Source organism: Bubalus kerabau, chromosome 11 (genome assembly GCF_029407905.1).
Source record: "Bubalus kerabau isolate K-KA32 ecotype Philippines breed swamp buffalo chromosome 11, PCC_UOA_SB_1v2, whole genome shotgun sequence".
Taxonomy (NCBI): Eukaryota; Metazoa; Chordata; class Mammalia; order Artiodactyla; family Bovidae; genus Bubalus; species Bubalus kerabau.
Window position 1 is genome coordinate 90,346,566 of NC_073634.1, and position 13,758 is coordinate 90,360,323.

The following is a 13,758-nucleotide window of genomic DNA, read 5'->3' on the forward strand; positions in this document are numbered from 1 at the left end:
TTACAGTGAACAAAGTAAGTCTACAGAAGCAGCATATGGTCCAGCTACAGAAGGCACATCAGTCAAGTCAACCTACGCGATGGAAGCCACAGCTCCCTGACGACTATTTTCCCCAGTGAGTTACCCTCAAAGTTTAGCCGATCTACTATCAAGGCCAACCCTTCCCACTAGGCCCATCAGGGACATTCCACATGCTTTAGAATTAAGCCAAAAAATGCTTACTCTGTACCCTGCTTACCCATGCCAATCAGTACTGACACTTAAGTACAGTTCTAAAAATATTAACTTCTGAACAAAGAAGCAACATTCCATGATTGAAAACATGACTCAGGGCAGGAGGGTGGAGGGAGATGGAGCGAAGGCTTTGATGTTGGTCAAAACAGAACCTGAAGCTTGGCCTTGGCACTAAGCTGACCTTGATCCTGGAAAAGCTTCCTAGGCTCTCTGGGGCTTGGCTGCCTCATCCAGAAACTGAGTAGTAACCCCTGTCTTAGAGTAATGGTAACATGAGAACTAAGTAACACACGCGTGCCTGGTCCAGCACCCGACTCATGATGGGGGCTCAGTAAATGGGGCAGCGACTGTTGTCAGCCGTGGTCAATTTTATCACGCGCCCTGGGATTTGGAGCCACTGCACTGCTGCCAAGCATGGGAGAAGCAAAGATGCTACTTGGAAAAATCCACAAAGACGCCCTAGAAAAATAAATCAACTTTATGTGGATAATCTAGTATGAAAAACTGTCTTTTTGCACTGATGTTTCTATAACTGGTTCTTGACTGGGCACAAATTCAGGTGGATGAAAGTAATTTTCTATGAAACCGACATCACTCAGAGGGCTGTGCTGTAACACGGACATCACTCCTAGTCTCTGCTCTGTGACACTGACATCACTCAGAGGCTCTAAGGCTGCCAGTCGGCACTCACCCTTTTTTACACTTCTTGAAGATCTTCCCTATCTTTTCTTGGGGAACATCATATTTGTCAGAGATCTAAAAGAACAAAAGAAAAATAATATTACAAAGTTGTGTGTTCATGACTTGACAAAACAAATACATTCATCCAGTGGTACAGACACGTAGCTTTCTGTTTCTCACATCTGCACACACAAAGACACAGATGACGGCCTATCCGTCCTGGGGAGGCGGGGCTACCTGCCTTTGGAGAGAGCTGGAATCAGGGCTCTGTTGCTTCCCAAAGTCACAGGTGTCACAACTCTACTATATGGCCATTGTGTTTTGAAATTAATACCTTACAGAGCAGTGTTAGGTTTACAGAGAAAGTACACAACTGCTCTCTCCACCCAAAATCCATGCGCTGCACTTGTCCTGTCTGAGGAGCGAACGCTGCTGCAACAAGAAAACTAAAGTCCTCCATCCACCCCTCTGAGCTGAGTGCTCCATGCATGTTGACATCCATGTGGGCCCCTCTCCGAACTGCAGGCTCCATGCATGTTGACATCCATGTGTGCCCCTCTCTGAACTGCAGGCTCCATGCATGCTGACGTCCACATGGGCCCCTCTCCAAACTGCAGGCTGCATGCGTGCTGACATCCATGTGTGCCCCTCTCTGAGCTGGGAGCTCCGTGCATGTTGACATTCACGTTGGCTCCTCTCTGAGCCGGGAGCTCCATGCGTGTTGACATCCATGTGGGCCCCTCTCCGAACTGCAGGCTCCATGCGTGTTGATGTCCACGTGGGCCAGTCTCCAAGCTGCAGGCTCCACGCATGTTGACATCCATGTGTGTCCCTCTCTGAGCTGTGTGCTTCAAGCGTGCTGACGTCCACATGGGCCCCTCTCTGAGCTGGGAGCTCCATGCGTGTTGACATCCACATTGGCCCCTCTCTGAACTGTGAGCTCCATGCGTGTTGACGTCCACGTGGGCCCCTCTCTGAGCTGGGAGCTCCATGCATGTTGACATCCATGTGGGCCCCTCTCTGAGCTGGGAGCTCCGATCATGCTGACGTTCACATGGGCCCCGCTCCGAGCTGCAGGCTCCATAAGTGTTGACAAGCATCCTGTCTAGGCACTTTACTCAGCGCACAAAGGCCTCACTCTGGAGTGAGACACGCCTAAACAGCATCAGTTCTGACTCAGTTTCCACTGGCAGGTGACTGTTCTAACCCTTGGCCTCCTCTCAACAGGAAAGAGAGACCCTCACCTCACATACCCCACGACTGTCGTGGGATTAAGGCGTGTCCAGCACAAAGCAGGAGTTCATTTCGGACACGGACTCACCGGAAGGAAGGAATTGTTTGATTTCCCAGCTCAGAAGGCACATCCAAGGGCCCTGGCCACAGCCAGGCCGGCACCTCGCCGGGGGCAGAGCCTCTCCGGAGGGCAGTGGGCTCTGGCTGAGGCGCCGCGGGCCCCAGTCCCGGCCCCCCTCCCCTCCCGACCAGGGGCGCGGGGTCCACACAGTGCAGTGAGCTCTGGAGGTTTCCTCTCGGGCACAGAGCGGTCTGCACAGGGAGGGGACGGCTACTCCAAGGACCAGGGGCTGATTCAATCTGGGTCAGACACTGTTACTTGAGGAGCTATCCAGACCGCTCCCACCCAGGGGTCACTGCCCGGCCCACCCTCGACCTGAAGAGCACGGCTCTGCGCGGCCCTGAAATAGGGGCCTCAGAAGACAGGCCTGCAGATCACTTTCAATCTAACAAAGATATACCGTACACATCGAACCACATCCAAGCTGCCATCATACACGTTCACCTCTTTTCTGTACCACTGGATGATCACTGTGTTTATGAAACCCCCAGCCCAGGAGATGAGAGGCTGGAATGAATTCCTTAAGCGCTGTGAATGAATTATATTTGGCACAGCGAGTCCCAGTCTTTTCCACACTCTCCTCTCTCTCCATCATCAAGAAGTGAGGAAGGGCTGTCAGGAGACAAGGAAGCCGGAGGAACAGGGAGAAGTCACAGGAAGCTGAATGACCCAGAGCAGAGGGCGACAGGTGGCACTGGGCGCTGCTGGCTGAGGTGCAGGGGAGGAGCCGCGGTGACACCCGGTTCCCAGAGACTGGGCGACAGCGCCCCCTGGCTGCCATCCAGGGCACTGCCTTAGTTCTCCCCATAGCATCCATCAGTTCAATTCAGTATCTCAGTCGTGTCTGACTCTTTGTGATTCCCACGGATTGCGGCACACCAGGCTTCCTATCCATCACCAACTCCTGAAACTTACTCAAACTCATGCCCGTCGAGTCAGTGATGCCATCCAATCATCTCATTCTCTGTCGTCCCCTTCTCCTCCTGCCTTCAATCTTTCCCAGCTTCAGGGTCTTTTCAAATGTGTCCGTTCTTTGCATAAGGTGGCCAAAGTATTGGAATTTCAGCTTCAGTATCAGCCCTTCCAATGAATATTCAGGACTGATTTCCTGCAGGATAGACTGGTTTGATGTCCTTTCTGTCCAAGGGACTCTCAAGAGTCTTCTCCAACATCACAGTTCAAAAGCATCAATTCTTTGGTGCTCAGCTTTATTTATAGTCCAACTCTCACATCCATACATGACCACTGGAAAAACCATAGCCTTGACTAGATGGACCTTTGTTGGCAAAGTAATGTCTCTGCTTTTTAATATGCTGTCTAGGTTGGTCATAACTTTTCTTCCAAGGAGCAAGCGTCTTTTAACTTCATGGCTGCTATCACTACAGTGATTTTGGAGCCTCAAAAAATAAAGTCTCTCATTGTTTCCACTGTTTCCCTATCTATTTGCCATGAAATGATGGGACCAGATGCCATGATCTTAGTTTTCTGAATGTTGAGTTTTAAGCCAACTTTTTCACTCTCGTCTTTTAATTTCATCAAGAGTCTCTTTAGTTCTTCACTTTCTGCCATAAGGGTGGTGTAATCTGCATATTTGAGGTTATTTCTCCCCGCATCCATCAGTGCTTGGCAAATTACACAGTGGCCTCTGCTGATTTCACTGTAGCCATTTTCCCAACCAGAATGTAAACTCCATTCAGCACTGGGTCATGTACTCCTGTATCTCCAGTGCCAAGAACAGTGCCGGGCACAAAGTAGGCCCTTCACAAACATTTGTTAAATGAATTCAACATTCAGCAGTAGTCAGGGGAAACCTGCTTCCAGCCGAGTTATGGACTCACTTTGAGCTCAAAGATTACCATGATTTATAGGGGCCCGAGGTGGATACATATCAAGACACAGTGCTGATCCCTTGCATTTCACTCTGGGGCAAAGCCAAAACAGGGATCAGCCTGGCACCCTTCTCGTGTCTCTATGATGTCCCCAAGGGCAGGCTGGGGTCAGTGTGCTCTTGGGCCATTTGCTGAGATGCTGCGGCAAAAGGATCTCCGAGCCGTTGAAGTTGTATGGGCCTCTTCTCAAGCTAGACATGCAGGTGATCAGAAGTGTGCCGCTAGTGACTTCACTTTAAATCACCTGGCTGGGGTCACCTCTTCTGGTCACAATTCTGCCTTTCCACAAATAGGCTTCGGGTAAGATCTTGACACGAATTCAGTCACTCCCCAAGATCAGGAGTTCCAAAGGCCGATGAAGGAGCCACTGTTTTATGTGTGGAAGTTTTTAAGATTTTGATAGAAATAATTTTTTGTTGGCTTCTAAGTAGTCTGTTAAGTGGCAATCTCTTTTTAACCAAGCACAGGAAAGTTAAACCATTCCAAGGGCCGTTACAAATCCACTCAGTTCAGTGGACTAGACGCTGGTGGGTGATTACTGTCTACCAATGGGTGCACTGGGCACAGTGGTGTGAGGTAGGCACAGCCCTGCAACTGCTGAAGACTAAGTTCTGGGGTGGGGGGGCGGGTCGGGGTGAAACGTGGCACGTGCCTCGGCCACAGACAAGGTGCTAGGACTCAGGAAAGGCTCCAGCACCACCAAGGAACCCGGACGGGATGGTAAAATTTGTTCTGATCGAATTCTGTGCAAGTAAGAGGATTACGAAGCTCCTACTACTTACAGCTTCCATCAGGCCTTTCAAGGATGGAGTCTTGAGCATCAGGGCATCGAAGACTTCTTCTGACTCCTTCCGCACGTAGAGCAGCACTGATCCCCAGTGGGGAAGAAGGAGGGAAAAGTGTAATTCATTGATAGGAGCAAAACAAGAAAACGGATTGTGGGTATTGGGAAAAATAAAAAGAGACGTCCACGTTAAGGACGGCAAACATGAACCAATATAAAATCTGTCTCAAGGAACACAGCTTTCAGCTTCTTTTTAACTCTGCTGGAAGTCCCAGCTCAAGCCAGGAGGAGCTGCTCTGACGGAGGAACACTCAAGGGAAGTCAACACTGATGAGTTCTGTTTGAGGAATTCATGCTTTGGCTGGATTCAGAGCTCACTTCCCACTGAAAACTCCCACTACGAAACGTAAACCAACACACCTCTCTTTGGTTCTTCTACCCGGGTCAGCTTAGCAGGAGGCGGGATCACAAAGTCGTCTTCCGAGCTGTACGGCCCCCTCTTCAAGCTGGACCTGCAGGTGATCCGAGGTGGGCAATTAGTGACCTCACTTTCAATCACTTGCAGAAACAAAAGGAGTTTCCAGGTGTTATCACTGGATTTTACATTTAAAACGCCCTTCGTTTTAAAATGGGCCAGGCCTATTTTGTGGATGAAAATCTGGGGCTCAAGGGAAGAAGCTGACTGAGCCGGGCTCGTGTGACTGAATGGCAGAGGGGGCCACACACTCAGGAGCCTGCAGGACACCCCTGCTGCCCTCACACGGCTCCAGCTGCCCTCTCGGGAAGGGGGTTTCTCTTCAGGAAAAAAAAACTTATGAAGGAGGTGGGATGTGAGATGCATGTGAAAGTGGTAACAGAGGAGAGAGCGCGTCAAAAGAGGGAGGGTGTGTGAGCGGGAAAACACTCAGCCACGCTGGCTGAGACAGAGAGTCCCGAGGAAGATGAATTGAATCCAGAAAACCTCGATCACTCAGCTCTTGGGAGGCTTAAGACTTTTATGTTGCAGTGATCAGGGTGTGGCAGAGACTGGAGCGGACACCAGGATCCACGAGCAGAAGACGAATGGAACGACTCTGGAGACAATCACAGCACCAAACCCCAGAGGATCGGAAAAAATACGGCAGTGTCAGCGGAAATACAAAGGGAGGGGAAATATTTCCAGTTGCATATGAAGAAAGAAGGGCTTCCCTGATAGCTCAGTTGGTAAAGAATCCGCCTGCAATGCAGGAGACCCTGGTTCGATTCCTGGGTTGGGAAGATCCCCTGGAGCAGGGATAGGCTACCCACTCCGGTATTCTTGGGCTTCCCTGGTGGCTCAGCTGGTAAAGAAACCACCCGCAATGCGGGAGACCTGGGTTCAACCCCTGGGTTGGGAAGATCCCCTGGAGAAGGGAAAGGCTACCCACTCCAGTATTCTGGTTTGGAGAACTGCATGAACTACAGTCCACGGGGTCGCAAAGAGTCGGACACGACTGAGCGACTTTCATGAAGAAAGAAGTGAAGAGACCGGTGGGACTGGCTATCAAAGGCACAAGTCACAGTGAGCTCACTGTTGTAAGGTTCAGTGAGTGAGCAGGAAAATAGTGAAAAAAAAAAAACACAAAAAAACCAAAAAACTGAAAATGAAGTAAGTGCGAGCTTCTGAGCCAAACCATCACTTTAAGAATAGCAGCTGGACCTTAAAATGCTGTCTCAGCTTCCAGCACAGAACAGGTCTCCAAGGAAAGCACTTGCAGGACTCAGGTCTGAGAACAGGAGTTAGAGAGGCTGCAGAGAGCCTGCCTTCTGCGAGGCCCGTGGCCCATTTGGGTGGGCATGGGGATCCAGGAGGGAGAAGGCAATGGCACCCCACTCCAGTACTCTTGCCTGGAAAATCCCATGGGTGGAGGAGCCTGGTAGGCTGCAGTCCCTGGGGTCGCCAAGAGTTGGACACGACTGAGCGACTTCACTTTCACTTTTCACTTTCATGCATTGCAGAAGGAAATGGCAACCCACTCCAGTGTTTTTGCCTGGAGAATCCGAGGGACGGGGGAGCCTGGTGGGCTGCCATCTATGGGGTCGCACAGAGTCGGACACGACTGAAGCGACTTAGCAGCAGCAGCAGGGGAGCCAGGATGGCTCACAGAAGGTGACCAGCCCCTTGCCTGGTGGAGCACTGGGCGGGAGGGCTGCCGGCGAGGCTGAGAAGGGTGCCCCTGGGAGCAGGGGCATCTACACCATCACAGCAACCAGCACACCCAGGGGCTTCCTCCGGCTTTCCAAAGCTCAATCTTTATAAGGAACCTAGGTTTCTTAGAGCAGAGGCTGATTTCGGGCCCGAGTAGGGCAGAAAAACAAGTGCCTGGTAGACGCCATGCCTGCAGGTGAGGAAGTACTGGAGTGGTGAGGGCAGGAGGGTCGAGCAAGAGTGATCCAGGAGCAAGTAAGAGGGACCCTGCTGGCCCTGGGACCACGTGAGCAGAGTAAATGATGATGATGAATCACAGGGTATTGAATACAATGGGAAACCACAAGCCCATGCAGATATAATGCAAATGAGAAATTAAAAGCTTGACAAGGAGTGAGATGTTTGCAAAGCACCTCCCCTCAAAACACCTACAAGAGGAGAAAGAGTTTCACTACACAGCAGAGAAGCCTGGCAGAACCTGCCTGAATCAAGTGACCAGAGCGAACATCGCCAGCAGGGGTGCCCTGAAAACACGTGTCCCCGACAGGACACGCTGAGAGCAGGGCCTCGTCTGTGCCAGTCCTGCCCAGATGCATCATTCACCCCGAGAGGAAACCAGGGACAGACCCAGACAGAGGGACAGCCTACAAAATGGCGGGAGTGTGACCTGCAGAAGCATTAGCTCAGGAAACCAAGGAGAGGCAGAGGCTATTCCCAACGGAAGGAGATTCAGGAGCCAGGACAACGAAAGACCCTGTGTGAGTCTGAAAGGGACCCTTTTTTGCCATAAAGGATGTTTTTGGAACAATTAGCAAAGCCTGGACTGGCTGGTACCATGCTAAGGCCTTGATGTCAACATTCTGACTGTGTTATGCAGGGGAACATCCTCATTTGTGGAAACATACAAACCTAGACAGAGTATTAAAAAGCAGAGACATCATTTTGCCTACAAAGGTCCGTCTAGTCAAAGCTATGGATTTTCCACTAGTCATGTATGGATATGAGAGTTGGATTATAAGGAAAGCTGAGCACTGAAGAATTGATGCTTTTTGAACTGTGGTGTTGGAGAAGACTCTTGAGAGTCCCTTGGACTGCAAGAAGATCAAACCAGTCTATCCTAAAGGAAATCAGTCCTGAATGTTCATTGAAAGGACTGATGCTGAAGCTGAAGCTCCAACACTTTGGCCACCGGATTCAAAGACCTGACTCACTGGAAAAGACCCTGATGCTGGGAAAAGATTGAAGGCAGGAGGAGAAGGGGACGACAGAGGATGAGATGGTTGGATGGCATCAGTGACTCAATGCACGTGAGTTTGAGCAAGCTCCAGGAGTTGGTGATGGACAGGGAGGCCTGGCGAGCTGCAGTCCATGGGGTCGAAAAGAGTCGGACACGACTGAGCAACTAAACAACCACCACCGCCAAGGACTCAGGGGTGTTGGGTCACTGCCAGCAACTTACTCGCCAGTGGCTCAGGAAAAAGTGAGTTCTTTGTACTGTAATTATTCTAGAGGTTTGAGAATGTTTCAAAATAAAAAGAGTTTAGTAAAACAAAACATAAACCTTACCCTTCACCCTCCAATTCTTCTGAGGCAATGGGAAGGACCTAAGGCCAAGGGAAAAAAAAAGATTGTTTTTCAAGCATATGCTAAAATATTTCAGACCTTAAACAAATTATTCCTAAAATGAAAGTAATTTGGAATGTAAATCTCACACAAACTCCGTTAGCCTTATTCAATGACCAGATTCTTAAAGATGTCTTGAACTCCTCCAGTTCAGGAGCTGGCAAACTACAGCCCATGAACCAAGTCTGGCCTGACGCCCATTTATGTAAATACAGTATTTACTGGTGCACAGCCACGCCCATTCCTGGCGCAGTGTTTAAGGTCATTTTGGCCCCACAACAGCAGACGCAAGTCACAACAGAGAGCCTTCAACCCCAAAAAGCCTAAAATGTTTATTCTTGGGCCCTTTACAGCACAAGATTACTGAACCCCGCTCACCCTAGACTCACGAGAAACTGAATACCCTGGCAGTGCCTTTCCTGAAGAACTCTGAAAAAACATCTGTCTGTCGGAATCTGTGTACAAAGCTCCTGGCATACGTCTCTGGGGCATCTACCTGAACTCAGGTGGAGGGCATGCTCCACTCCGCCTGAGTCCAACCTCCACTGAGCTTCTGCTCCAAGTAGAGTGTGCCTGCAGCTTTGATAAATTTCAGATTAGTGGCCAAGACACGACCAACCATGTGCCAGTGACGGTCCCCTAACTGAAACTGCGAGGAGAGTGCTCAGACATCCTTCATCCTATTAAGGCTCCCACTCCTGGTATTCCTCTGGCTTTTCCCTCCTGTCCAGACCCATGGAAGTGAAATTCACAAGATCACAAACTCAACTCCACATGTTATCATTCCAGTGTCTTTTAAAGAGCGAAGACACCAACAGATAACATCCATACAGAATTAAGTCCGCAGGTCTGGGGCTGCGATTCCACGGCAATGATGCTTACACACACCTAACCGTGAGAACGTCACGTCGCCCAAACCAGACACTCCAAAGAGCTGATCCCTAACCCTGAGCAGACCTCACCAAGCTCTGGCTTCTGTTTGCCAAAGACTCTCCTGGGGCCTGTCGCCTCCTAACAGCCACCCTGGGATCCGGGTTACCTACGTGAGCACCCCGCTGAAGGCTGGCAAAGTGCACGTCGGGGATGAAGAGGACAGGCTGCGTGTCGAGATCAATGAAGGGCTTGAAAACCGTGATGTCCATGCGCTTGTGAGAGGGAAGAAGTGGTACTTTGACGTCAGAAACTGAAAAAAACAAAACAAAACAAAACAAAACAAAACAGGAGGACACCACAGTCAGCAGCTTCCATTCCCAGACTGCAGGCAGGCTACAGAGCATCTTCCTTGTTTAAGAAACTTAAATTATAGCAGAACAGCAGATACAGGTCATGCTGCCTGAACTGCGAAAATTTACACAATGTGTTTGTATTTGCACTAAAATCAATCGCACATCTTACCAAAAGCAGGAGAGAAAAAGCCACATTTAAACACAAAGACACACACACACAGAGAAAGATCCAGAACAGAGACAAAGTATGTGATTGTTTCTGCCTGAAAGGCTAAAACTTAACGATTGTATAAACATAATTTACAGGTAGTTTCACCCTGGCTCTCCTCATTAGGTAATCTGTTCCGACAGCAGTGTACTCTTGACCTCAGAACAGGCACCTCAACTCCAGACCTTCATCTTCAGAACCGAACCCCAGGGAGGCAGAGAGGCAACGTGACTGTCTAATTCTTTATTTACTGAACTACAGACTCCACCGTCCCCCAGCCCTCGGCCCTGAGGTGCTTAGTGATGAGCTTTCCGAGCCGCCGAGCGGCTCTCTGAAGGGACATCTCCTGAGCTGCACTGTGAGGCCAGTGGCAGAGCCCGGATGGGCATGCTCAGGCCACATCTGCTGGGCAGCAACCATGCAGAGAGCAGGTGCGGCCGTCTGAGCTCCAGCCGCGCAGAGCATATGCCCCAGCTCCAGCTGTGCAGAGCGTGTGCTCTTTTCCTTCCTTTTAGCTGAGAGCTACGGGATTCTGTGAATATGAATGCTGGCCATATTAAAAAGGAAAAAGAAAAAAAAAGCTTTCCCAGTACAACGTCCAAACAGAAGCCCTATAGATTCTGCAAATGTTAAGAATATCTGACAAAAGAACACCACGCTATTTCAAATTAAGACAACCTGAGTTCCAAAGGGTGTTACTATTACTCTTAAAAATCTAGGCCAGTTCCAATCTCATCATCAGCTATTCGGGTGGAATGTGTGTTACGTGTCAGGAATGGTAGCCAGCAACCTGAACCAGAACCGAGGGCCAAAATCGTCTGAACTCTGGAAAAACTCAGGACTCCTTCCTGGAGTTTCCTGAGCACGACTTAGTTCAGGCCCTCGTCGGTCTTTGCTTCCTGATTAAAGGAAGCAAAGCTATCACTTCACAGCAGTAAGAAGAAAATACCCACTACGCTAGCTTCTGTTTACAACCTTGAGTTACTGTTGGAACGAAAAGGTCTAAAACACTTGGCAGAAACACTTGTACTTACAGGCGTTCAACTGGGAGCTGGGGTCAGTGCACTTGCCTTTTCTTTTGCTTTGTTTTCGTTCTTCATCTCTGATCTTCCGTTCGGCTCCCTGGGTGGAGAGAAGACAAGACATGGCTCTGTTTACTGACCCTCTTAAAATGCTTAGCTCTTATTGTGACCTTCGGTGGGAAAATACCTCCTCTTTGGAGATGAACTGCACTGCTTATTATACTTGTGGAGCTTATTACAGTAGTTTCCTCTAAAAAAGCCCTTTCTTAAAACTATTTTTAAACTAGAAAAAAAATTACAGGAAAACCCTTGTTTAAAAAACTGAGCGCAGAATTCCCCTCAACAATAGATGAGGCCAGGTCATATGGAAGCCAAGAAAATCAGCTAATGTACTGCACACTGGCTTCAAAGACACAAGTGACTTTTCTTGCCGTCTAATAACAAGAAAATGAGAGAAAAAAATGCAAGCTGATCCCACTTTGAGTATACTGTCCTGTACGGCCAATGTGGTTACTGAAAACTGTGATTCTGTCCAAGGTCTTGGCGTTGACTAAGTGATAGATCCAACCAACTATGACTCATAAGAGCAAATATTTAGCTAGAAATCTGCAGTCACTTAAAAGAAAAACTTTACTCCCAGGCCTACAAAGAGGATTTACACACATGTACACAGAAGTACACAAAGAACAGCAGGGCTGCACAAGTGGACCCACAAGTACATCAGGAACCAACACAACCTGAAATTGAGCAAGCAAGCAAAATGGAAACAAAATTATTCGTTAGCTATTTTGTTTGACCTACTTGCATTTATTTCTAGATGGTGCAGATTTGTTTACAAAGTTATTCACATTCCCTGGTAGCTCCACGGTAAAGAATCCGCCTGCAATGCAGGAGATCTGGGTTCAATTGCTGGGTTGGGAAGATCCCCTGGAGAAGGGAGTGGCAATCCACTCCAGTGATTTTTGCCTGGAGAATCCCACAGACAGAGGAGCCAAGCAAGCAACAATCCATGGGGTTGCAGAGTCAGACACAACTGAGTGAATAGCACGTTTTTTTTGGTTAAAGAACTGGTTATTTATTCTTCAGTAAATACATTCCCTGATAGCAAACAGTGGCAATAAAAATCATCCAGTTGATTTGGCACGATTATACAATAAAACAACATTTTAAAATATGGAATGAAAAACCATCTTCTACATTTATCGATACATCACTAATGTATCAACACACACAAACTTTCCCATCACCACTGCTAGCTGATGCAAACACTACGTCCCTGATGGAGAAGAGGCCAAGGTCACCAGGCTCCTTGCTGTTACCATCTGGGGTTGGTCTGTGTCTTGCTCAGTTCCTTCTGAGAGTCTAAAAATAACTCCATATCAAAGTCTTGGGATTTCCCAGGCAAGAATACCGGAGTGGGTTGCCATTTCCTTCTCCAGGGGGATCTTCCTGACCCAGAGATTGAACCTGCGTCTCCTGCATTAGCAGGAGGGTTCTTTACCACTGGGCCACCAGGGAAGCCCCCAGACCTGCCTAGCAGACCTGGAAGATCCAACAGAAGACCTGGAAGATGCAACTGTTTCCAAGGAGGTTTGCCAGATCTCAGGACAAGGCTCAGGAAGACTCAAGCTGACAGGCACACCCGACAGCCAGTAAGGTCAAGGTCACAGCCTTTGGTGTCCTGTTAAGATCCCAGGAGCCAGGAAACCCTGAGTGAGGAGGAGGATGAAACCACCGCAACACCCAGAACTGACATGGGAATCCATGGCTAGGCTACCGAAGCCACAGTCCATGTGCTCAAAGAGCCTGTGGGAAAAACTGAACGTGGTAAGCAGAGTCTTGGAAGACATAAAATAGATCCAAACTGATCTTCCAGAGATGAAAACTACATAGGCGGGACTGTAGCAGTGTGGCCAAGGCACAGGGAATGATGTGAGCATACGAACTTTAACCTCTCCCTAGAATTTTTAGAAAAAGGACATGGATATAATGATCATTTTTCTTTTGGCTCTAAGAAGAATGTGGCATGAAGGAAGAAAATTCGAGTCAGGGTCAGAGACCTCTGCTCCAGAGCAGATGTGACTTACGACCGGTTAAGATGCAGCATGTGAGAAAGTGGGGGGCAGGCGGGGGGGAAACGGAGGAGGAATGAGCCCCCTAAGAGATGCCCACATCTGATGCCCAGAGGCTGGACCTCCGTCGCTTCCACAGCAAGAGGAGGAGGCTGGGCTGACTGCAAGACCGGGAGAGTCACAAGTGTCCACATAGCGGAGGAGCCAGAGGAGGAGGGGGCAGGATGGCTCGCAAGGTAGCGAGGCCATGAGCCAAGGACTGCGGGCAGCCCTAGACAGCGGAAAGGCAGGGGAACGGGTTCTCCACGAGAGACTGCAGATGAAATCAGGCTTCTGGCACCTTGACTTTTGCCCAGTAAGACTTGGGTCAGACTCCCTGACCTACAGAACTGGAAGAATACGGACACGTGTTGTTTTGAGCCACTAATTTTGTGGTCATTTGTCAACAGCAACAACAGAAGACTAATACAACTGATAACAACATGATGAGGCAAATGG

The 13,758-nt window shown here is 49.1% G+C and overlaps 1 protein-coding gene across 4 annotated transcripts in view; it reads right to left on the minus strand.

The window, feature by feature from the left end:
• GRHL1 (grainyhead like transcription factor 1) overlaps positions 1 to 13,758 on the minus strand; it is a 49,332-nt gene that overhangs the window by 1,903 nt on the left and 33,671 nt on the right. For all 4 annotated transcript variants that reach the window (XM_055540955.1, XM_055540956.1, XM_055540953.1 and 1 more), the window contains 6 exons: positions 11,201 to 11,288; positions 9,776 to 9,915; positions 8,676 to 8,713; positions 5,363 to 5,454; positions 4,941 to 5,026; positions 926 to 990 (listed from right to left, as the gene is read on the minus strand). In XM_055540955.1, coding sequence (XP_055396930.1) covers positions 926 to 990; positions 4,941 to 5,026; positions 5,363 to 5,454; positions 8,676 to 8,713; positions 9,776 to 9,915; positions 11,201 to 11,288 — 509 coding nt within the window. The remainder of the gene's footprint in view (positions 1 to 925; positions 991 to 4,940; positions 5,027 to 5,362; positions 5,455 to 8,675; positions 8,714 to 9,775; positions 9,916 to 11,200; positions 11,289 to 13,758) is intronic.